Below are 26,388 nucleotides of genomic sequence, written 5' to 3' on the forward strand. Positions count from 1 at the left end.
TTTTAAAAAATTGAAGTTTGTGCGTCTTTAAGCTTCCCCGCCCCCCTAGAGAATAATGGGGAATTCAGCAGCCTTAAAACTCCACTTGGGGGACACCAGGGTGGCCCAGAGCAGGTTGTGGTGTAGTGCACATAGGGTGCCAACCACCCACAAAACCACTTGGTTTTGTTGTTTTCAATGTCTGAGGTGTTCTGAGAGCAGATTCTCTGGTAGGAAATGAGAGCAGATTCTTTCTATGTTCATTCATCATTTTGCACCAAAAAAGATTGTGAATGAACAAAGTGGATTCTAGAATCCACTATCACTGCTCATCTTGCAGGTGTTATTTTTTTTAAGGCAGTAGTCCAGCAATACCGTACAAAAGAACAAGCCCGGCAAGGAACAGTGAGACACACTTTATTTCATAGTGGATAAAATGCTGAGCAAATACTTTTCTCATCTTGCGTCCATGACTTGCAGCCATGCAGTCTATGTGCAATTCATATCACAATTACTGCATTCTGTTATATATAATATATATACTAACCCTAGGAACTCAGACAAAACAATCAGAAGGCAAGATCAACTGAGAATGTCTCCTGCTCAGGCCCCAGAGGAATACTGACTTCTCAGAAGAGCACAATTCGCACAGATGTCATTCTAATGGGCCTTGTGCAGGAGAAGTTTTAAGTAGATTCTGCCCATAACATTTCCCATGTGCGGATTCTGCTCATAACATTTACATAACATCCCCCTGTATGAAATAATGGAGAAACATAATGAACATAAATACAGTACTACTAACATGTATCACTTAATAATAAAAGTAGGATAAATTGGTCACAATATCACTATCTCTGTAGCAGGCTCCAAAATAAACAATATTTCTTCATTTCCCGCCCTGCTTATTTCCATGCTGGAAAAATTCAGTGGAGTGTGAGTATGTTACACACCTGCACTTTATTAGAAATACTGCAAGTTTTATGTTTGACAGAATTTCCATGGTATGAAGTGGTTTGCAATAAACTAGGTTCACTAGCACATTTTTTCAAATGTGTCTCTAAACTGAAATTAAATTTGTTGTAGCAGAATTGAAGAATGACACAACTGAGAGCAAATCAAAGAAGCTCCTCCTAAACTGGGTACTTGCAGGATGCAAGTGTGAAGGTTCTGGCATCAGCTGACTGCATTAAGTGCTAAACAGTTCCAATCACATCTCAGTCTGGATACCAAATGTGTCATGCTCTCTACGGAGCAAATATGTTGTGCAAATGATTTTCCAAGATTATTATTAGCCAGATCAAGCCAATGGACAGGAACATAGGAAGCTGCCATATACCGCATCAGACCATTGGTCCATCTAGCTCAGTATTGTCTACACAGACTGTCTGCAGCTTCTCCAAGGTTGCAGGCAGGAGTCTCTCTAACATGGACATGCCAGGGAGGGAACTGGGAAGCTCCTGCATGCAAGCATGCAGATGCTCTTCCCAGAGCAGCTCCATCTCCTAAGAGGGAAACCTTACAGTGCTCGTACATGTAGTCCCCCATCCATATGCAACCAGGGTGGACCCTGCTTAGCAAAGTGGACAAGTCGGGCTTGCTACCAGCTCTCTTCTCCTAACTGCTGGCACAACAAAGTATAGACATGTTCAATAGGAGAGTCCAGGCTCTACAGGAAATGGGGAGGGGAGCAGGACCTCCCCCTTCCCCATCACTCTGTCTCCCACTCCAGCCAGAAGGTAATTCTAACCTGTGGTTGGGATTATATGAAAGAAAATCCAGGCACTATAGAGAAAGAGCAAATTACCTAATGACATTTCTATATGACTAAGTGCTGAGTATTTTCACTGAGCCGAATATCCAAGTTTGTGTGCACTTAACTCACAGGACATTTCACAATTCCTTTCTTTACCTTTGACAGCCATAGATCTTTAGAGGAACTGACACACCTGGACTGCAGTTCCAAAAACAAATGGCCTTGAGGCTATTCCAGCAGTTTCACAAGTTAAAATACAAGTTAAAGTTCAGGACACTGAGTCTGAATGCATGGCTACCATTTTGGTACAAATGCTGCAAAGTGAGAGTCAATGTAGTGAAGAGTCACAGATAGAAGGTTAGGTTTTAAATGCAGGAACCCACTTAGTCAGTCCCCATCTCTCAAACTAACCTACCTTATGTGGTTGGTATGGAGACAGATAAAATGAGAGAGCCCATGTTTGCTATCCTGGACTTGAAGGGTGACAGATGATCAAACCCTTCAGAGACCTTCCCCAAAACACCTTTCAATGCCCTTGAGAAACACTTGTATAGGGGATCTCTTAGATTTGGATTGCTGTTCCATCCTTAGATGACTGACTGGACCCAACCACCATTGATCCAGTTCTAATCACTGCTTTCTTTTTGTGAGGGGAAAGACCCACAGGAGCTGTGGAAACTACTCTGCAAAACATTGGACAGGGCCCCTCTTTCTTTCCTACGTATTTCCCTTCAATTCTAGACAGCAAAAGGCTGAAGCTGCTCAAGACGTTGAACCTGCCCTGTTTTGTCTAGCCTAGTTTGAACTAATCCAGGCCATTTCCGAAAAGAGGAGATTTTTGACTTGTCAACAACTGACCCAAACTTCTCCAGGTTACTCTGAATGCAACACAATCCAGTCCCAATCAAATTGCTTTCTACTCAGGATGGGCCAGGATCTACAAGGCCAATGGGGGAAATGTAATAATGAACAGGGACAGTCAGTGTGATTGGCTCCCCATCCATATCATGTTCTGATGCAGACTGGACATCAGAAAGGACTCCAAAGCCCTGAGCCTCCTTCAAGAGACAAAACATATCTAAGACCATATTTTCCATTTTTAGATCTGGAAGACAATATTTTCCATTTTGAGATACTGGCTGATGTGAGGAAAATTATTCAAAGTAGTCCCACTGAAATTAAAAGGCCAGGTTAGGCAATAACTTGTCCTTTTAATTTCAATGAGATTACTTTGAGTCATTTTCCTCATCATGTCAGTCAATATTTCCCATTCTAGAGAGAAATTGGCCCCGTATATTATCTCCCATCCAGAGAAACATCCACAAAAACACCACACAGAACCCTTGTTCTCAGGATGAAAAGGTTTTTTGAATGTTTGCTTGGGGTAGGGTGGGGTGGGGTGAATAAAAATCAATTGATTCGCAAAAGTCCTCACTCCACCCCTGGAAAAGCCAGCTCTCACCCATCGTTATATGTTTACACTGCATGGAAACCAAGTATAACTATTTCAGGAGTGTGCTTACATAGTAGGTTTGTTTAAGCCTTTATTTGTTTCACTGCATGGCACAGGGTATCTCTCTGGGGTCTCTTTTCAGAATCCAAGAGATTGGAGTGGCCCGTCAAGCATGTCAACAGGCTTTTTATAACCTCAGAGATGACTAGAGATGCAGAACAGGCCCACACCAAGCAGCCGCTATGCAGGCTCCCTCATTCTTCACAACTGACCGGGAACTGGAAATGCTGTGTTGAGGACTGAAACATCTTGATGGACTGTGTTACTGGCATCTCTAGGAAGAGTGTGTTCCCAAAAAAGGATCCTTGGGGATAAGCCAGGCTTTCCCACAAAGTTATCCCCAGCAAATGCACACATTAGGAGAAGACTGATGGCCCAGGCTAAGCCATTGGCCGAAACCAGACCCCAGGATTAATTAATCATCACCCACTGTCAGATCTTTCCCCAGAAAAATATTATTAAATCATGTCAACTCCGTCTGAGAGTAGTTACCACTTGGGATTTCCTTTCAAATTGGATGTGTTCTTTAAAGGCCAAACAGTATGTATTAATAACTTAAAGGAGCAGAAATTGTTTATTGAGCAATTTAAGAAAACTGGAGATGACAATCAAGCTGATGAGAGTTTCCCACCTCCATGTGCCTTAGGTACATTTAATAGTTCCAAATCTACATTTGAAAAGCTATGTAATTCCTGTGTAGTGATGTCCTTTGGGTAGACTGGAGCCTCAGGGAGCCTGAGAGTTAAGTGCCTGGCAGTTCAGGGGGATGGAGGGGCAGAGTGGAAATGGGACAGAGCCTGGTGCTACCTGGGGACAGCAGAGGTGCCACACCTGTTGGGACAGGAAGCAGAGCCTGACTGCGCCTGCTGCCTCGAGGACGGGGTTGAGCAAATGGCAAAACTTCTAAAGCGAAGTGGAAATCAGTCTGTTCCCTTCGTTCTCTCCTCTCACCGTAGAATTTGAGTCCTTCCCAAGAGTTCCTGCAAACTAGGCTAAAACCCTGAAACGTCCAGTCAGATTCCTAGAACTGGCAATCCTGTATATGTGGAAATGTTACATATTTATTAGGGCTGCTTATAAACATTTTGTACTTGATGGACCTTAATTTACTTTCTACTTTTGTATCTGTGCAGAAGTAATAGGGCTTGGGCACAATCTCCCAGGAAATTCTCCCTGTGCAAGCTTCACTGTAATGAATGGTAGAAATGCAAAAGCATATAATTCATCTTTCGTTTCCCCTATCTATAAAGAGTGATAGAGGATGACATTCCTGATGACATTCCTGTGAAAATTAATCAGATGAAAACACAGGTCAGGACAGGCTAGACATTAACATCTGTTTGTGTAGTATTGGCACCTGTCACCTGCACACTGTAGTGAGATGAAACGCTTTCAATCAAAGCAGACAAGCACATCTTATCTTGGCTGAGACTGGCTTTAACCTATGAGATGTCCATGTCTGTCTGGAGAGAAATCGTTCTATCTGTATCTTAAAAGTGTGCATTAGTAACCCTGTTAACTCCGCCCTGTGGTGTTTATCTAGAACTCAACAAATCTTTTAAGCACAAATTACATTTATAAAATTTAGATTTGAAAATATAAATTTTCATGTATATGAAAAATATTAAATCTTGCCAAAGCTCTCTGAAATGTGTGTTTTCTTTTCATTTCGAATGTGAAAGGGTTAGTGTTTGATTGCAAACGTTAAACAAAAAAAAGGATTTAAATTTTGGGTTCATATTGGCATCTTAGCAATTTCACAAGAGTTTTGGAAAATAACCAAACAGTTAAATAAGTAATTTTCATTTCAAAAACCTTCTAAGAAATATTAGAAGTACATTCAACACTTCTCTCTCAAAATTCCAACCTTCCCTGTACTTGAAGCAGCTCAGCTGACAAGAGCAGACCAAAGTGGGATGAGAGCACTCAGGGCTGTCCTTAGAGAGCCCTGGCGGGGTGTGGGGCCCGGGGCAAATCAGCCAGTGTGGGGCCCCCCTCCAGTTAATTCTAATGGGGGTTAAAAGAGCAGGGCCCAGGGCAGCCGCCCTCCTCACCATGCCCTAAGGACAGCCCTGAGAGCACTGCAGATAACCATGCCAAGTTCCAACATAGTGCTGGACAAAAGAGCAAACCATACGGCCTTGCTGTCCTTCTGCTCATGCACCACGATCCAAATAGCAGCCCTGTGCACACACAAACAGATGCTGAATGCATGCACAATTCTCCACCAACTGGATCCACCAGCCAGGTCTCTCACTCGTCTGTAGCCCCTGGCTAGTTACTCTGAAGAGCACTGATCATCTGTTTGAGATGGGGAACTGGATGTGTGTCCCTCTCCCCTGCTGAATATCCAGTTCATGCTATTTGGCATATTTCACTGGGACTATGCATGCATTCAGGAGCATTTCCCATTCATTTCGATGTACTCTACCCAGGAAGAAATTCCTAGAAGATGGTATTACATGTATTCCAGTAACCTTTTCATCAGGAAGCTAAAGGCACGGGCTGAAATATCATTTTAGGAGACCTGCTACAGAGAGAGTTAAGAGGACAAAACTTCACCACAAGTATTTTAATCACACACACAACTGTGAAGAGAGTATTACATGAGGCTGTGCAAAGGCACTGGAGGCTATGTAGGGCCATTATGGAAATTATTGTCCCGAAACATCTAATGCAGGAAATGAAAGCAGATATGAGGCCTGGATTGCTAAATAAGTCACACTGTTTGGGTGGGAATGAATGGATTAACTTCTCTCTTCAAATGGAAATGTGTTAGTCACTGCTAGATGGCATCATTGCAAATCCCTTCTCTTAACTCCAGCACAATATGCCAGAGAATCATCAGCCACTGTCTGAAAAATGACCCGTGTCTCTTTGGCCTTCTTTACAGCAGAGGAGGTCTGCACAACACATGACCCATCAAGCGACCGAGAACTTGAGAAACTTCCTGGTATTGAAGATTAGTATTCATTAGTTCACTATGGTATGGAAAATGCCTACCTTCACTTTAACAAGGGTGTATTCAAACAACATATTTGCCAGAAGAAACTGCTGTAGGAAAACTACCTTTTCAAAAGTTAAAATGCGTTGGTTCATTTGAAAAACAGCCCCAGAGCATCCCTACATGTGATAACAGCAGGGCCGCTAGCACGCGCACACCCATCCCAGTGTCACTCAAGGATGTGCCAACCCACGGCATGTTCTTTAATTGTGTGTGAGGGGCACCCTTCACATGCAATTGAAGGACATGTCACAGTCGCATTGGCACATCCTTGAGTGATGTCGGGGGGCAAGGGTGCATTCGTGCCAGCAGCCCTGACATTATCACATCTAGGGCTGCTATGGAGCCATTGTTCATTGGAACCGCCCCAGTGTTGACATGGTAGTGTGTGAACAGACCTCCGTTAGAAGCAAATGGTACCTATGGGCTGAGACACATCCTTTTAACGCTTATAGGTGAGGGCCAAACTAAATGTAACTTTAAACAGGTCTAAGTTTTTTTTTAAAGAATAGAACCAAGCAGGGGGTATATGGAATACATATCAGGGGTGTAGTGTTGGGGAGGGGATTTAACCTTTTGCCTGCTGCAGTCCCAATCCAGATCGGAAGGTTCTGCAGCTGCTACGAATCTTTGGAGGGAAGCTGCTGTGTTGGCAGCAATGGTTTCCCTCTTGGGTGAAATAACAGGCCCTGGGAGGGTGTTCCAGATCAGGACTTTGGTGGGGGAACATCTAAATCTTCCTTTCCCAAAGGCACCTTCTGATGAAAAGGTCCTATGCTGGCTGCTTATGAAAACCAAACACTCGGGGTTCAACCAACATGTTTAAAGTCACATTGAATTGGGCTCTCATGTTGTCTTGACTGTCCACATGGCTACAAGAGATAGTAGGATCACATATGTGAGTCTGACCCTTTATTCTATAGAGCACTTTACCTTTTAAAGAAACATCACAACCTCCTTTATCTTTGCTTATGTGTCCATTCAGCCAGTGCTTGGCATGTAATAATGGGATGATAACTGCAGGTTCAAAACTCTAATTCTCTTAGGACAGATGGTTCAAACAGATATGTGTATCCTAGAATGTTCATCAATCTGGGCTGCTCAGTTCAAAGGGACAGAAGAATCTAGAGCCTGCTTGAGACTGGATGGCCATCTATGTGTAAACATCTGCCGCATTCTAGCTATGAGTCTAAAATCACTTCCAAGGACACCCATGTAAACCCTTTCTGTAACAGTGATGTTAATGAGTGGGGAGCAGAAATGGGGAGAAAATGGTAAAAGGGAAACATTTGGAGCAACAGATACCCCAAAGCAGTGTGGACAGGACTTTAGCAACACAGCCTTTAACAACTTGGAATACATATGAAGCAAAGCAACTACCAAGATAAATACTGATTACAGACAGAGTAAGCAATGACCCTTAAGGAGGGAAGTGCCAATGCCTTGCACAGCTCTGCCAAATTGCTACTTGATTAACTCCAGATATATATTGGAGCGCACAAATCTGGGCAGGGAATCCTTCTCCATCAGTGTGAAGATTCTCTTCTGGGCCAGGTCAAAAGTGCTCACAGATGGCTCCATCAGGTTTTCCATGGTCACAGATTTGGTGAAATGGTCAATATTCACCTGGCAAGAGAAAAGCAAAAGGTAACCTGTGAGATTCGGTCACCAAAAGAGGGGTACAGCACTCCCTCGTAACAGGAAGCTGGAATACCTGTCACGGTGGAGCAAACTCTGAAGCTGGTAACTTTTGCTTATATGGAGTCAAGAAAAAATTCAAATACATTGCAGCTAAAATGAACATGGATCAAAACACATTCCACATCCGGAAGTCAAATTCAATATGATGACACATTTTATTTTGTGTGCGTCAATATTGTAAGATTTTGGATTCTTGCTACGTAAGTTAAAACACATTAAGTTTCCTTATACAGTCAGAACATTGCTCTATCAGGGCCAGTTTGGTCTGCTCCAAGTGGCAGTGGCTTTCCAACATCTGAGGCCAATGACCTCCCCAGCTCTGCTATCAGAACCAGCGTGGTGTAGTGGTTAGAGTGCTGGACTAGGACCAGGGAGACCCAAGTTCAAGTCCCCTTTCAGTCATGAGACTAGCTGGGTGACTCTGGGCCAGTCACTTCTCTCTCAGCCTAACCTACTTCACAGGGTTGTTGTGAAAGAGAAACTCAAGTATGTAGTACTCTGGGCTCCTTGGAAGAAGAGCGGGATATAAATGTAAAAATAATAATAAAATAATAATATCAGTGGTCCTTTTAGCTGCAAGGGCCAAACTGCACATGAACCTCTGCATGTGTTCTACCACTGCACTGTGGTCTTCCCAAGGAGCATGTCTGGGTTGTGGGCTACAAGTGGAGATTTCATCAAATCCAAATCTGAATTTGAAAATGTTGGCCAATTCTGGAAGAATCATCAAGCTTTGAACTGAAATAAAGTTCTATTGCCATTCTAATTTAAATATTACTTTTATTCTGTACAACTAAATGTGCAACATGGGAGTTTTATCACTTTAAGAGCAGGAAATAAAGCTACAATCTTCACCACAACACCAAATCACCATCCAGTACTATCTGCACTTCAGCTTTGCATACAGAAGACCTCAAGCTCAATCCCAAAGGCTCCAGAAAACCCTGAAGAGCCACTGTCAATCAGCATAGATACGCTAGAATCGGAACAGCAGTCTGACTCCATACAAGGCAGGTTCCTATGGTTGAATTTATTATTTATTTTTATTGATTTAAAATATTTATACCCTGCCCCTCCTGTACACTACTGCTCAAGGCAGCTCACAACAATAAAATAGATACAATATACGATAAAAGTAATAAAATTAACCAAATTGAATAAGCAAGTTAAAATTCAGGTTAAAAACCACAATCGGTCTTAAGTTCAAATTAAAAGTTATTTTAAAAGCTAAAAAACAGAAAATTATAAAAACTAAAAACTAAAGAATGAGATGCTCCTGGATGCCCTAACCCCTGCTAACTTGGCAAAGAGGCACCTTTTAATGTGGTGATTCTCTTTATTTAGCAGGGGGAGAGTAACTGGCCCTATCCACCCCCAGCACAGGACCTCCAGTGACTGTTGCTGGTGTCTATCTTGTGTTTCTTTTTAGATTGTGAGCCCTTTGGGGACAGGGATCCATCTTTATTTATTTATTATTTCTCTGTATAAGCCGCCCTGAGCCATTTTTGGAAGGGCAGTTTAGAAATTGAATAGATGATGATGATGATGATGATGATGCTCAGGTAGCCACCATGACCAGAGGTATCTTTGCATCACTTCAGGTGGTATGCCAGCTACACTCCTTCCTAGAAAAGCCAGCAGCTCCACATGTTCACTGGAGACCTGATCTCCCAGCATTTGAGCTTGGCTTGTTACCTGAACTGCTATTATATTGCTCCTATGCAAACTTGACCTTTTAGCTTCTGACCATAGATTCTGATTGGACCTGCTTTACCTTGCTCTCATGCAGACTTGACCTCCTGGCTTTTAACCTCAGCTTGGTGACCTTGATTTATGCCTCACTCCCTTAGTGAGGCCTTGCTGGTAGACCAGCCCTGCACAGCCCTGCAAGATATGATACCTCCATGGAAAGTCTTCTGAGGCCTTGCATGCCTTCCCAAAGTGCTTTGCACTGCCAGCAGACTGGATATACCTCATGACTTTGGAATATACTCCCTGCTGAAATAAGAGCATCTCTATTTGTTTTTTTAGGAAGACCCTCAAGACTTTCCTGTTCTCGCAAGCTTTTAATTAGAATTTTAATAATTTCAGTCATTTGTTTATATTGTTTTTATTGTGAACTTGTGGTTTTTAATATTAAAATGTGTACACTGCCTAGAGATTTACATATCAGGTGGTATATGTGCTGTGCGGGTTAGCATGTCCATGGATAGCAGTGCCTGTAGCCACAGATCTAATATTGCTTCCATGCAAGGTGGGGGGCCTGCTGGGTCCTGGTGGCAGGGTAGAAGAGACAAGTGGGTTCATGTCAACAGAGAATCAAGGTAGAAGAGCTCACCTCTCCTTTACTCCCAGTTAAAAGCAGGATAGGAAAACTAGGCTACACTGCTTTGAGCAACCTGTGCTGGAGGAATTTTTGTAAGTTCACATAATCATGAGAATGTGGGTAGCCCAGCTTCTACCCTGATTTTGATCATTGTGTGGACCACCCAATTGCCATTCCAAGCACCCAAAGTCCAGGCTTCAGACATTCGGGAGTGGGATGTGTCAGAACAATGCACGTTGGAGTACCATGAACTACTGTGTTATGTCCATGTATAATCTGGTTAAGCAAAAAAGTTTCCATCCCTTTCCCATCTTTACTCCAGAAAAAGTACTCAGTCCTTGGCACTCAACCTTTGTCCCAGGTTATTGCAAGTGGGGAATAATAGTCTTCCCAATTTGCTTTCTCAAGATTACCAGACTCCCATATGAGTGCTTATATAAAATCTGAAAAGAATCTGGCTGTTCTTCTTGTTCTATTAGCAAAAGCATTATGCCCAAGAGAATCTGCGCAAAAAATTTTTTTGTTTGTTTAGAATATACTGGATTAATTTATTATTTATGTCTGTGAGGAAAACACGTTTGACTGACAGAGTTGGTTGAGATGAGCCAAGGCACTGTGGGATGAATACTTCTTTTGAGTTGTCAGTCAACTGAAGTATGAGATAATTGTTTCTGTTAGAAACTCAGCAGAGAGAAAAGTCATCTCTAGGTGTTCAAACAAAGGAGTGAAAAGTATGTGGATTGGATAAAAGTGACCAAAACCTTGTTGATCAGATTGCATCCTAGGTGGTCCAATAAAAAGGTCCTTCAACAGAACAACAATGGCTGGTGGGCTAGTTTGGCCAGAGGGGACTCAAAGGCCAGCTCTGCCCACTATCCGAGTCAGTCAGTCAGAGTTCTCAGTTCCAGCGAGGTTGTTAGCACAGGAGACCAGGAGAAACCCAGCAGCTGGATTAAGAGAGCTTTAGGCCTCCATCCCTTCAGGAGGCAGAGCAGACAGACGAGGGGAATGGTGGTGGAAGGAATCTCTTCCCAGAGCCCAGTCTAGTCTGCCATCACTGAACAAAGGAGTGGGGGTGCAATGGAAGAGCAAATATTATCAGCCTAGCTATGTCACTGAGGAAACATCAACCTGTGTCCAGAGGGCAAGGAGGACAGAAGGAGGAGGAAACTGCAAATCCAAAACCTTCAAACCTGAACTCTGTGAGACTTACTGCAGCTGGAGAAAAATAGGGTATATCAGGCCGGGGTATGGAATGTCTATTCCATTTGTTTTTATTTTGTATTGATGTCTGTATTTGATCCAACATCGTAATAAATTTTGATGAGGGTGTTACTGGGTTGTGTTTTGTTTTGTTTTAGAGTGGTGGTTCTATAACTGGAGAGGATAGATGATCGTAGCAGATTAAATACACAGCAAGCCAAAATTGAGACATTTTCCTACTCCCAAAGGCTTTTCCTTCATAGTAGTTTGTGCAAGTGGTTTTAAGGCCTGTAAAGTGATGCTCATCTATCCTCGCTAATACTACAGTGCTACTGGCCTTTACATTAACAAAATACCATGAAGGATTTCCAGTTTAACAAACTTAACTTCTCCGGTTCTCTATATTGCATTGCCATCCACCCAGCAGTGATTTCCCCAGCTGATTGCCAAGAATGTACTTAGCACTGACCTTCACAGGAGGGCGGTTTCTCCGTCCACACTCCCAGGGCCGTGCACTGAAGCTTTTCCTTTCCGGCGCGCACAAACCCCGTATCGCAGGAGAAGGTGCAGCTGGAGTTGTACGCAAAGTCTCCATGAGGGTGAGAGCAGTTCAATCCTCCATTCTCAGGGGCATCCAACTTTGGGCATTCAATAACTAGAAGGAAAGAATGCTGGTGAAAAAACTTAGCCCAGTCCACTTCTCCCCACCCACTGGAAGGGGCAAGTCCAAGCATGAAGTGAGGCCTGCTCTCTTAAAAAACAAGCAAAATGGAGGCAGGCATTCCATTTTGATATAAAGCAGTTAGACTGGTAATAGTTTGTCCATCCTTGTAAGACCCTGACCAGGATGGAGTGGGGTTTCAACACGAAAATGAAAAGAGACTGAGGAAGGAAGAAAAGACCCTTACCCTGACATGTTGGTAACGGAGCAGTTCATCCTCCCTTAGTTGGGGCTCTGCAGAGTGTGGCACTGCATGGCTGAGAGAGAAAAGGGTAGGTTTTGCAAACCTTTCTGTCCTCAATGTTCTTTAACATGAACATTAAACTGCTGGGGAAAGCTGTCAGGAGATCTGGGCTCTGCTGTCACCAGTATGCAGATCACAGCTTTATGTCATCTGAATCTAGGGAGATAGTAGACATCCTAAACTGGTGGTGTCTGGAGGTAGTGATTGGCTGAATTTGAGCTAACAAACTGAGATTTAATCCATACAAGACACAGTGCTCTTGGTGAGTAGGAGAGCTGATCTGGAGTTCAACCTGCTGTGGATGGAGTCGTATGCTCTCTGAAAAATCAGAAACAGAGACTGGGGATGCTCCTGGACCTAGCTTTGCTTCTTGAAGGCCAGCTGTGAACTGTGGCCAGAAGTGCCTTTGTGCAGCTTTGGCTAGCTCATCCGCGATATATCATTCTAGAAAAGGCAGAGCTGTTCACCACCATCCATGCCCCATGCAACATCCCATGTTGCTTATTGCAATATACTCTACATGGGGCTTCCCTTGAAAAGCATTCAGAAACCAACTGGTTAAAAATGCAACAGCTAAGTTGGTATCAAGGTTTCTGGCATATTATACCAATCCTGTTCTGCTTCCAGTAGCTTCCAGTTTGTTTCCAGACCCAGTTCAAGTGCTGGCCATTCCCTTTAAAGCCCTAGGCATCTAAACCTGCTCCCATACGAATCTACCCACCAGTTAAGATCATCTAGAGAGGCTCTGGTCCATATTCTGGTTTGGTAGGTGAACATGTGGGGCAGAACCTTCTCTATGGCCACAATCAGGCTCTGGAGCTCTCTCCCCAGAGTGGGCGTGACCACTTCATCTCTTCTGAGTTTCTAGCATTTGGGTGTTTTCCAGATTACATGCTGCAACAGATTTGCAACGTGTCCATTTAGTGCCCCTCCACATTGCCTGTGTTGACATTGCGGTTGCTGCGTTGTCATGTGGTGCCGTCCATATTTCCGATGCCTTGATTCGGGTTTCATTTATGTGTTACGGCCCTGTAACATTGTAACAGGGTTGCAGGAAGTAGCTGTATTCTTCTGTTAGAGGGAGGCTTGCCCCGTTTCAGCGTGGTGTGGTGTGGACGGTTATTTTCATCCCTCAAATAACTTTTATTTGACTGCTGAATCTTTACTATCTGCCAATTTGAGAAACTTTCTGTGTGTGGGCGGAAGGGGAGAGCTCACTTCAGATGTTTAATTTTGAGGGATTAAATGGACCATCCACATAGGGTCGGCTCCTCTCTGCAATCCTTGCAGATCTTTTTCCTGTGTGCATTCCCACAGCTTGCTCTGGGTTTTTTCTCCAACCAATCACATCCCAGAGGAGAAGGCAAGATACCTTTTTGTTGTTGTTAGTTTGACAGTTAGTTACGGAAGACGGGCAAGAAAAGTTGCCAAGCAGCCGGATCAAACAACAGAATCCTTAACCTGAACCTGCCGAATCTGACCCAAATCTTTGCTGATTTTTATAACAAACTTGCCTTTGTGACTGCCTTCATCACCTCATGTCCCTCCACCAACCCAGACGATTTAAGAGGCCATGTAAGTTTAAAGTAGAAATCATTGCTTTCTCTCTGTCACTGGTGGATTAACAGAGAGGCAGTAGAGGCAACTGCCTATTCCTCCAGCGGCAAATTTTGTTCATTGAAAAAAAAATGTTTTAAATGTTTAAAACTGCTGCCACGCAGGACTGCGGTGGTGAGGACTCCCTCACACCCGCCAGCCCACCTCCCAAATTATGACTGCGGCGGGTCGGGGTGATACAAATTTAAGGGTGTGTGGCACCGAGAGAGCGGCGATACCCCTCCTAACCGAAGCCCGCCTACCTCCCAAATGACTGCAGTCACCCGGTTCAGAGCCTTTCTGTGCATGCTCATGGCAGCAGTTTTAAACATTAAAAAATTTGATTTAAACTCCCCCTCCTTCCTCCTTTGCCACTGGGGTGGCAAATCTTTGGCTGCCTACGGAGAGCTTAATCCACCCCTGCTCTCTGTGATGAAGAAAAATGCAGCCTCTAGGAATCAGCTCAGACACGAAGGGCTCAGGTTACATTGAACCTGTAGTCTCCATTCTGCATATGTAAGGCTTATGTTCCTATGGTGACCAGGCTTCAAAAAGACAAAGCGTAGGAAGACCCACATTTTGCATTCCCATTCGTGCTTGCATTTAACTCAGGATTTTCTCCCTCCTCCTCCTCCCCTTCTGGACTCCCTCCACAGAATTTCACCAATCCGCCACAACCCCTCCCCCGCCCACCAGCGCTCACAACTGCAAGTCATTTAGAGCAGACCATTCCCAACACAGCTGTCAAAATCCCCTTCATTGAGTTTTAGAAAGAGCTGAATTGCTGGCAATGGCCCCTACACACATCGCTGAAGAAGCTGTGGGGCATACAAGAAAGCTCAGTTTAAAAAAACCCCTGCCTCAAATAGAGGATTTTTTAACCGCAGACATAATTCGTGCCAAAATAGAATGCACAGCAGTAATTCGGAGAAAAGCAGAGTCGGGTAAGTACTGGTCCCTGATAGCTTGCAGGGACTTTGGGGTAAATCCATCTGATATGAAAACTGGCAGCCTCCATTCTGGAGTGGATGTGAGCTAAAAAGCATGCATGTAAAAGCTGCAGGTGAGGGAAAGAGGGTAGTTGAACCTCCCCCCCACCTGTGCTTTTCAGTCTGTAATCACTGTACCCCAACTGGTTTTTTCCTAGTGGGACATCAAAAATTAGAAGTAACCCTCCCCCCCATCTCCATGCTTTATATACATTAAGTAGAGCCCAGTTTGGACCTGCCACCATTAATGGAGCAGGGAAATAGCTTGGACTTTAACCTTGGACTTCAGCATATGATACACACAATGTTTCTCTGACCAGCTTTTTGGCATTAGTCTTCCCTTGCCCTCCAATAACAACATAGCAGACTTAACAATATGGTTGGGGGACCAGTAACAAAAAATGTAAGAGCCTTACAAGCCCACCCGATCCTATTTAGATACTGTACCGTGGCAAATAGGCACATGGGCAGTCCAGTGGCCAGGTATGTTGCAATGCAATGTCTTGGAGCCACTGAGCTGAAAGCCAGCTTCACAAGCAAAATTGCAAGTAGAGTTGTAACCAAAGGCAGCCACCCCTGCCCGCCCTCCAACTCAACTTTAGCTAGTACTAGCTAAACACCTGGGACCAGCCATGACAGCACATACAGTGGGTATTGAAAAGAATCACCCCCTTTGATAGACCTTAAATTCTGGTTCCCTTACATCCTGAAATGAAAACACAAAGAAAATTCCCTTCACCAGCTGTACTTATCCAATGCAACCTATAACATCCAACTGAAAAACATCACAATTACAGTCCAGAAAAAGTGTCAGAAATAAAAAACAAGAATTACTGAGATTGAAAAAGGACCACCACCACCCCAATGTCAATATTTTGTTGAACCACCTTTTGCTTTAATAACAGCCTTGAGTCTGTTGGGATACTTCTCTATCAACCTTGCACATCTAGACGGAGCAATATTTGCCCACTCCTCCATACAGAACTGTTCAAGTTCGGTCACATTGGACGGTAGGTGTTGGTGGACTGCTATCTTCAAATCTCCCCACAGATTTTCTATGGGATTTAGGTCTGGGCTCTGACTGGGCCACATGAGGACGTTCACTTTTTTATCCTTCAGCCACTGTGTGGTCAATTTTGCTGTGTGCTTCGGATCGTTGTCATGTTGAAAGGTGAATCTTCTGCCCATCCTCAACTGTCTGGCAGAGGGTAGCAGGTTTTCTTCCAGAATCTGACGGTATTTTGCCCCATCCATTTTTCCTTCTACCCTAACGAGAGCCCCAGTCCCTGAGGCAGAGAAACACTCCCACAACAGGATGCTGCCACCTCCATGCTTCACTGTAGGTATGGTGTGTTGTGGATGGTGAGCTGCGTTGGATTTACGCCAGGTGTACTGTTTGGTGTTGAGGCCAAATAGTTCAATCTTGGTCTCATCTGACCATAAGACCTTTTTCCATTTGGCATCAGAATCTTCAAGGTGCCTTCTGGCAAAGCTCAAATGAGCTTTAATGTGGCCTTTCTTGAGAAGTGGCTTTCTCCTTGCGACCCTCCCGAACAAGCCACATTTTTTCCACAACACACCATACCTACAGTGAAGCATGGAGGTGGCAGCATCCTGTTTTGGGGGTGTTTCTCTGCCTCAGGGACTGGGGCTCTCGTTAGGGTAGAAGGAAAAATGGATGGGGCACAATACCGTCAGATTCTGGAAGAAAACCTGCTACCCTCTGCCAGACAGTTGAGGATGGGCAGAAGATTCACCTTTCAACATGACAACGATCCGAAGCACACAGCAAAATTGACCACACAGTGGCTGAAGGATAAAAAAGTGAACGTCCTCATGTGGCCCAGTCAGAGCCCAGACCTAAATCCCATAGAAAATCTGTGGGGAGATTTGAAGATAGCAGTCCACCAACACCTACCGTCCAATGTGACCGAACTTGAACAGTTCTGTATGGAGGAGTGGGCAAATATTGCTCCGTCTAGATGTGCAAGGTTGATAGAGAAGTATCCCAACAGACTCAAGGCTGTTATTAAAGCAAAAGGTGGTTCAACAAAATATTGACATTGGGGTGGTGGTGGTCCTTTTTCAATCTCAGTAATTCTTGTTTTTTATTTCTGACACTTTTTCTGGACTGTAATTGTGATGTTTTTCAGTTGGATGTTATAGGTTGCATTGGATAAGTACAGCTGGTGAAGGGAATTTTCTTTGTGTTTTCATTTCAGGATGTAAGGGAACCAGAATTTAAGGTCTATCAAAGGGGGTGATTCTTTTCAATACCCACTGTACCTACACACTGTGGCATTTCTGCTGACCAATTCCCAGAAGGCAAGCACTGCAAAGTGTCTTGGCCACTCATTTCAAACCCTTCTTCATTGCAACTGAAAACACATTGGGAGCTGTAACTGAAGTTCTCCCGTGGATGACTGCAGTTCATGAGCAGTGGTCTCTGGACAGCATCAAGGTCCTTGCATTTTACAACTAATTGGAGACACTCAATGAAGTAATAAGTTAGGGCAACTACTAGTTAATTAAAATGGTAGTAACTCTACTATCTGGAATTTCTCACATTGGCCACTCTGTGGCTATTTTGTGCACTGGAGAAAATTCCAGCGGTCCTCATCCAAGAAAGTGGTCAGATTCTGGAAACATTAGTCTCACACTCCACTTAAATCAAGCTGCAGACTGGACTTACTGTATGCATGTTTACTTGGAAGTCCACTAAACCCTAGAAGGAAGAAGAGCTGAGACAAGTAGCACGTTAGTGCAAAAAGCTGCCATGTTATAGCTGCAGCTGATTGTAGAAAATGATCTCTGGGTGTCATTTATGGGTGGGTGGGGGGCAGGACTCCAGCTTTATTTGTAAAGAGCTAATGCAGCAATAAGGGCATAAGGATGTGCATGAAATGTAATTCAGAAGTGATTCAGACATGTCCACGCGTGTCGGACACTTCCAGTTTGACGTTGACCGGGACTGCAAGGAGGTACACAGCAGGCCTGCACCATCGGTTTTGGTGGCAGCACCGGCAGGGGGTAAGGACACCCTCCATGCTCCTTAAAGGTAATCCCCTGCCGAACCATCTCTCTGACAGATCATGCACATTCCTATCCAGAAGCCGAATCACTGCACATCCCTTTTAAACAGAGGGATTATACATCCCCTTTAACATAGAGGAGAGCAGCTCCATACCTGTTCCTCCTCTGCTTGCTGCCACTTCCATAATCGCGGCACTCCCCCCAGGCTATGATTATGCACCGCTGGACCATATCCTGAGTTCCCCCATGTGATGCCAGCATGCACATGGCCTCCACGCATGTGCAGAGGCCATGCGCATGCTGGCATTGTGTGGGAGAAGCTGGGAGACGGCCCGCTGGTGCGCAATCATAGCTGGGGGGAGTGCCTCGATTATGGAAGTAGCAGTGAGCGGAGGAGCAGGTTTAGACCTGCTCTCCTGAGTGGTAAAGGGGATGTATAATCCCTCCATTTTGAAGGGATGTGTAGCGATTCAGATTCTGAATTGCATTTTGTGCACATCCCTAAAAGGGCAAGGCGCTGGCAAGAAGCACTTCTCCAGTTTGAAGAGGAGTAATTTCCCTTGCTGAATTCAACTGAATTCCTTATGGACAAACATCAAGGAGGTTGCTCAGCCAGTGCTCGGCAGGGGCGTAGCTAGGGGAGAGGGGGGCCCGTGTTCATCCCTCTCTCTGGCGGCCCCCCAGAGTGAGGGAGATAATGAAGTAAATAGGGAGAGATGGAGTTAGAGGGCCCTCAGGAGCTGGGGGCCCGTGTTCTTTGAACCCTTTCGCTCAATTATAGCTACGCCCCTACGCCCCAGATGAAGAGCCAGTAAAGTATAGTGAGAGGCGTGAACCGTAAATCAGGAAATCTCTAGTTCAAACCTCGCCTCAGCCATTTACTCACCATGTGGCCTTATCTGCAATATGTTCTGAGCAAAGAGGCACCTTCAAGTGATGGCTCCCTTGTATTTCGCATGGGGAGAGAGCAACTGTCCCTATCCTCTACCTGATGAATGGCCAGCCTGCCTGAGGCAGCACAGCTCTTGCTCATGCTGGAGTGGGATGAGAGAGAGGCACAAACTGCTAGGAACCAGAGACAGCTGAGCCTCATTTGGTGCCCCCCCCCCCCGCCGCCGCTCTGGGTTGTTAGGACAAGCCTTGGCTGCTGCACCACAGCCATAAATCCACAGCCTAGCCATCCACCACCCCTCAGCGGTGATTCTGGTGATTGTGCGATGACGACTCACCATATTCACACTCAGGCCCAAAGAAGCCAGGATAACACTGGCAGGTGTAATTTCCAATGGTCTCCACACAGTCGCCACACTGGCTGCAGGAGAAAGACTGACAGGAAGCTGATGGAAGAGACAACTGAATTAGAATCCTGTTACTGCTACACCACAAACTTAAACTCCACTACAATTACAATCTCTTTTAAGAAGGCAGATTGATTCAACGGGCTAAACCTCCATTTCAGTTTGCAGTTCAGACATGCCCTCCTTCTCACTGCATTAAGAATCCCAAGGTAACATAAAAGATCAGGGATAACTACAAGATAATCCTAGGTTAAAATATATATACTAGCTGAACCCGCACAGAGCATCCATGCGCAAGTGCACTCAGCCTTTGGCTCCGCCCCCGCTTGCCCGTTCCTCCCCCTGTCACTCGTTCTTCCCTCCCTGCCACTGGTCAGTTGCCCATTCCACCCCCACCCCATTCGCCAGACACCCATTCCTCCCTCCTCCCGCTCGCTCACCGGTCGCCTGTTCCTCCCCCTTGTTTCTTAGGTTTTAGTTGCTGTTTGTATACATTGTAAACCAGCCTGAGGTTTTATATAGGCCAGTATATAAGTGCGTCAAGCAAACAAACAAGCTGATTGATTTTATGCAAATCTAGAATATTCTTGGAGCAAAGCTTGGTACAACACCAAGCAGAAACAGCTGATGTGTAATAACGAAATAGTGGGCTATTGAGATAATACTTTGTCTGCCAGCCCCCAGCACATTGATAAGGTCATGTGTGGTCCCTGAGTGTGGTCATGTGTGGTCCCTGAGTGTGGTCCCATCTCCCCCCCCCACCCATCGATGTGTCTAAGCACCTTTCTGTACTCTTGTGTGTGAGTGGTTTGTCATGGAGCATGCATGACCTTATTGTATGGGCTGTGGGCCAGCAGACAAAGCAGCATTCTTAATAAAATGCTAATAAATAAACAGTCTTTACTGCTGGGAATTCTCTCTGGTAAGAGAATCCCTTTCTCATTATAGCAGAGTGCACAGAGGCCCAACACAGCGGAATTTGGTTAGGCATGCGTGTATGCTGAGAGTAAAGTAACTTGGAGCCAGTTCATAGTTTCAAATCAATATATAAGGCATTTATTAAGGAACTCCATTCTAGATAGGAAAGTGAGGAGTTAGGATCTCTAATCTATCTATCTAGCTGGATGCAGATGAATTCTGCATCTCTGCACACATGGTGCAGGGAGAGGAGCTTGCATGTTGCAAGGTAGAAGGAACAGGAAGAGAAGGAAGAGAGGAAGGAAGTGGCTGGAAGGAAGGCAGTCACTAAGAACACGAGGATCAGGACCGGTCCCAACGCTCCATTCAAGCAGCCCTAACCAGGTAGGGTTGTGCAAGCCCAGGCAGGACTGCTCATATGAATGACCTTTTTATATCATCAAGGCATTTCCTAAGGCAAAACAGTCATTTTGCTCTGCTAAATTTAAAAATTCAGCAAGACTTTAAAATGTATGATGTTTGTGTTAACTCAGAGTCAAACTGCATGTGATGGCAACACATTTGTTTACTCACATTTATCTTTCAGAGGGTGCTAGTTCCTAATTTTTACAAGGCTATTTAGAGAATTATATGAGCAACTGGACCAGGGGTGTAGCTATAATTGGGCGAATGGGTTCAAAGAACCCAAGCTGTGCCCAATCAGGAGCTGCCATTCGCGGCCCTGACACGCCCGCCACATCTGACGCCAGACGCGGGGGTGGTAGTTTAGCTCCTGAGTGGGGGCCGTGCGGCCCCTTCGGGAGCTAAACAAAGGCTGGCGCTGCATTCGCAGCACCAGCCTAACTAGCTCCTGAAGGGGCCACATGGCCCCTTCAGGAGCTAAGAATGGTGCTGCGTTCACAACTCAGCCCAGAAGCGGCTCTTCCCTGCAGGGAAGAGCCGCTCCTGGGCTGCGCTGCAAACGCAGCACCAGCCTTTGTCTAACTGCCGAAGGGGCCGCGCGGCCCCTTCAGCAGTTAAGCTTCTTCTCCCGAACGGAGCCTCAAGGCTCCGTTTGGGAGTCAGACCACACACCCCACGTCTGACGTCAGACGCTGGGGGCGTGGCTATCAGGGCACCTGCCACGGCTGCTCACAGGCCACCGGCGGGCTAGCTACGCCCCTGAACTGGACTATTTGCCAGCCATTTGCACACTGAAAATGTATCCATTTTGAGAGTTTATATAGGGATTGGTTCAGACAACCCAGCAAACTATGGTTTGTTGAATCAGGAACATGACCGGAATATTTCCAAATTTGCATGCCTGCCCCCTCCTCTCTTCCTCTCCCCTTACTTTCTCAGCCGCAGCATGGAGCTGTGACAGTGAAATCTGGTTTACATAAAACAAGAGCTCTTCAGCGTGCTGGAACACAGATCTGTTGATTAACAGTGGTTTATAAAGTACAGTTAGATCACAGCTCTAAGCTGAACAAGCTGCAGAGCTATTGTTTTATGTAACTAGGCTTTCAGTGCCACAACTTCCTGCTGCAGCTGAGAAAGTAAGGGGAGGGGAGAGCATGCAAGCCCAGGAGAGTTCAGGCTCCATTCCTGACCCAACACATCTTAATCTGTCAGGCTGTTAAACTAGCTCTGTGTTTCAGGGTGTGCAAAGCCCTATTCAGACGCTATATTTAAAAAGCTGTACTCACGTACAGCTGTAGAAAGGGGAAGTGGAAGTCCCGCCCCCAAAGCACCAATCAGTCTTCCTCACTCCCCATCTGTGGCGCTTGCAATTATCATGGTCGTCTGACGGGGTGGCCGCTGTAAGTGTGATGGCAAGCACTTCTGCTATAGATGCGTCGCTCCAAGGCATATTCCAGATTACACGCTGCAACGTACTCACAACGTATTTGCTAAGTGCCTGTATTGCCTGTGTTTCCGCATCAGTGCTGCTGCATTGTCAGCAGGGTGTCATTCATATTTCCCATGCCTTGATTCAGATGTTAAGGATTCATTTTTGCCCTACAGCATTATAACTGTGCTGCAGGAAAGTAGCTGTATTTTCTGTTGTAGGGAGCCTTGCCCCACATTTAATGCATTGTAGCATTTTGCAGTATGGACAGTCCCCCTGCCCCCACCTCGCCATGGGGAGAGGAACAGGCAGGGAGAAATCTGGGCTTTCCCCTCCTTTCCTCCCCACAGATCCCTAACCACTCCACTTGCTTCCTATACAACTTGAGCTTGTCAACACAGATGGGGAAGGGAGAGCAGCTGAGCAGATTTCTGAATCCAACCCTTTCTCATGCACTTTTTACTGAAGAGGAAGCCCATTGAACTAAATCATTTACTTCTGTGCAATCCCACTTGCTTACTACAAGGCAAAGGGCAGGGAGCGAGAACAGTCACTTACTTAAAAGGAAGCCCATTGAGCTGAATCAGGATTCATTTACTTCTGTGCAATCCCATAGCCCTCACTGGAGGAGCACTCGCCTCCCCTCCACCGCCTCCCTCCTATTTATTTATTTATTTATTTAATTTTTCTGGAGGTGTGCCACCTCCCTCCTCAGGAGAAGGCCCAGCAGGAGGGGAGCAGTGAGGGCAACGGCGGAGAGGAGAAAGGTGCCCTACCACTGCTACAGGGCTCCCCGGCCCTAGCCTAGCAAGGCTCTGCCTGGGGCACCAACTGAGGAGCGGTTGTGGAGGCGGCTGCTGCTGCTGCTGCTACGGCCACCCCCAGCTTCCCTGGCGGAGGAGCTGAGGGGCTGCTGGCCGCTGCCGCCAGGGAAAAGAGCACCCACCCAGGCACGCCAGTTCCACTCTTCCCTCCTTCCAGGCTCACCACAGGATTCCCTTTCGTTCCCTCATCTATCTATCTATCTATCTATCTATCTATCTATCTATCTATCTATCTATCTATCTATCTATCTATCTATCTCCTGGAATCACTTGTGCAAGGATGCAATGATGAAAGGTTTTGTTTTGGAACGGTGCTTTCCTCTGCTGGCGGATTAGCACAAGGCAGCCAAGAAAATTTATATACATCTTTTAAAAGGTCATGACATCACACACACTCCACAACTCCATTGGCCCAAATGGAGCAGGAGGAGGGGCAGATAAATGCATTTCAATGAGAATATGGACACTCCTACCACAAGATGTGGTGACAGGCAACAACCTGGATGGCTTTAAGAGAAGTTTGGATAATTTTATGGAGGAGAGGGATATATGCCACCTCCAGCCTCAAAGGCAGGATGCCTCTGAGTACCAGTTGCAGGGGAGTAACAGCAGGAGAGAGGGCATGCCCTCAACTCCTGCCTGTAGGCTTCCAGCGGCATCTGGTGGGCCACTGTGTAAAACAGGATGCTGGACTAGATGGGCCTTGGGCCTGATCCACCAGGGCTGTTCTTATGTTCTTAAGAAAATATGTTGCAGCAGATGAAAAATATGAATGGCCACCAGCTTACAACGAAGCATCAAACAACCCTTTACTCTCGTTTTGAAACCGTTGCACTATCCGTCACCATTTGCAATATATTAAGAGTTGCAAATCTCGTAGTCCAGAAAATGTCCAGGAGTCCATTTAGGCCTCTTGCATTTCCTGCCATTTGACACCCCTGTTTTTAGTAGTAGTAGTTGTGGTGGTGGTGGTGGTGGTGGTGGTGTGTGTGTGTGTGTGTGTGTGTGTGTGTGTGAGAGAGAGAGAGAGAGAGAGAGAGAGAGATTGAGATTGTGTATACCTGCCAACTGAGGATAACACTCCATGCATCTGACAAAGTGAGAGTTTATGATTTAATAAATGTGTTAGTCTTTAAGGTGCCACAAGACTGTTTGTTGTTTTTGCTTCTACAGACTACCAGGGCTCCCTTAAATCTGTAGAGCAACTGTGGGACTTTGTTACTACTTGCATTGCTTTGGCTATTTGTACTATTTTGGATGTTTTACTTTTAATACATGTCATGGATGCACGTTGACTTGTATAACTCAAGCTGTGTCCCCTTTTCTTCCTCCGCGCCTCTTCTTTTTTTGAAATGCCTGTCCTCCTTTTTCATTCATTGCTTTCTCCTATGCCTTGAACAGCAAAGATCATAAGCTTCGCCTGCTTAATTTCTGAGTGTCCAGCTGCTGTTAAAGGCATGAAAGCTGGGCTAGTGAAGCAGGTGGCAAACAACCCTCGCCCCCATAGTAGAGCTGGAAAGTAGAATCTCATGTTTAGAGACTGCGATAAAAGGTACAATATGGAACATGTCATTACCTTGGTAGCAGAGGGCTCGCTTTTTTCTACTACAGCGCTCATCATTCCACTTGCCAGACTCAATGGGCCTCTTAATGTAAATCTCAACACAGTCCTCATCAGAACGCCTGTTGTTGGGCTCCTTCTTCGCCCAGTTCTCTGCCTCCTTCGTCAGGGTTTTGTTGGTTCCAACCCAAGTCCAAACATTGTTAATCTTCCTGATCCCAATCCAGTAGTATGATGGAACGAATTTGAAGTTAGCATTGAGATGAGCAATTTCTTCTTTATTTTGGATTGCCACCAAGTCAGTATAGTAGGTTTTGCAAAACTCCCTTGCCTTTTCCCATGACAAGTCTGATTGACCAGCATGGTAAGTCCAAGTATCCACATGAAGCCAGAGCCCTGCAAGAACCATAAGACGCAGAGCAGCATTAGAATAGGGCTGCCAACATGATCCTCAGTTAAGTAGTAATTAATTCAACTTTCTTACTGGAAATAAGAATTATTTTTCAGTTTAGCACCAGTAATGTGCAAGGCACTGTACAGAAGCAGAGCACAGGCAATGCTGTCCCTGCCCAGAAAGGGAAAGGAAACCACTTTTTAAAAACAGACAGAAGTGCTATGATTTTAACAGTTGCATCATGCAGAAATTCAAGAAGAGCAGCTTTACCAGCTCAGTGCTATAAGGAAGAGCTGCACTTGTTGAATTTGTTGCCTAATGTGCTTCCATTAAAAGGCACAGAGTTCTTGTCTATTAAAAGTGGGCAGTCCTAAAAAGGGGGAGAAGCAGGACAATGAGGCAGATATTACTCTCCTGCTCTATGTTCTGATTATTCTTTCTCCCTCACGGCAATTCCAACCTAGTGAAATAGTTTTGACTGATTTCCTTTCTAAGAATTTACATTTGTGCTCACAAATTGCATTTGCCACTAGAACATTTTCCCCCAAGAAAACCATCCTTATCACTAAATTGGGAACCAAGTGCTACATAATTATTTTTAAAGATGCATTAGCAGAATGATAGAAGGGAAAGAAAGGATGGGATTCAAGAGTTATGGGCAAGCTGTTGAGACTGTCTGGAGAAAGCCAGGGACCATAAAGCTATGAGGGAAAATCCTTCCTCTGGATCAGGCTCGGACTGGCCCACAGGGCAACAGGGCATATTCCTGGTGCGCCCCACCAACGGGGTGCCCTGCTGCACCCAGTAGCAGTGAATACTCCCACCCTTAAGTACCCATTCTGCTCAAAACCCGGCGCCCTCCCCACATACATTCCATCGCCCTCTCAGTGCCCTCCGTCTGGCCCTGCTCTGGATGAAGAACTTTTAGCAGACGTTCTATTCATTTTCATTATTTTGGGCTTTAACAATGTATGTGATTTTAAGTATCGTTCAATAACTATGTAAGCCAGTTAAGGTGTAGGGAAAAAATCTGCTTTTTTGTGTCTTTAAAGCTTTTCTCTACAAGCATGGAGGGACAGAACATTGCTTTTTAGAAGATTATGTACTATGAGCAAGAAGCTTTCACAATTTCCAGGAAATGAGTCCCTGGCAACAAGTACTGAGATGTGTGCTAATCGAACCTCTCTCTCTCTCTCTCTTTAAAAAATGGAATTGCCAGTGAAATACCCTAATCTGTCTCTGGTGGCCAATACTAACACCAGGGTAGCCTCAATCACATTCCTGCTTGCACAACTTCCTCTCAGGAGTTGCTTCATATCCTTCTACAGCAAGGTCATTATGAAACCAAATGACAATTTATTTTTTAGTAGGTCTTATTAATACTTACCACAGCTAGTGAAAGTGAAGAACAATATGCAATCAATTGTCCATCTGTATAAAGACCTTCCACTGGTCACACCCTTTGGGTAAAAAATAAGTATTTGTTATTAAGCCAGC

General features: G+C 45.1%; 1 protein-coding gene across 1 annotated transcript in view; it reads right to left on the bottom strand.

Moving 5' to 3' along the window:
- Nucleotides 1–380: 380 nt before the first annotated feature.
- Nucleotides 381–26,388, bottom strand: part of LOC128325048 (P-selectin-like) — a 30,434-nt gene continuing 4,426 nt past the window's right edge. Inside the window, exons 2-6 of the mRNA XM_053250418.1 lie at nucleotides 26,279–26,351; nucleotides 24,513–24,893; nucleotides 19,295–19,402; nucleotides 11,952–12,137; nucleotides 381–7,878 (exon numbers count right to left, since the gene is read on the bottom strand). Of these exons, the coding sequence (XP_053106393.1) occupies nucleotides 7,868–7,878; nucleotides 11,952–12,137; nucleotides 19,295–19,402; nucleotides 24,513–24,893; nucleotides 26,279–26,351 (759 nt within the window). The 3' untranslated portion in view covers nucleotides 381–7,867. The remainder of the gene's footprint in view (nucleotides 7,879–11,951; nucleotides 12,138–19,294; nucleotides 19,403–24,512; nucleotides 24,894–26,278; nucleotides 26,352–26,388) is intronic.

This window comes from Hemicordylus capensis, chromosome 4, assembly GCF_027244095.1.
Source record: "Hemicordylus capensis ecotype Gifberg chromosome 4, rHemCap1.1.pri, whole genome shotgun sequence".
Taxonomy (NCBI): Eukaryota; Metazoa; Chordata; class Lepidosauria; order Squamata; family Cordylidae; genus Hemicordylus; species Hemicordylus capensis.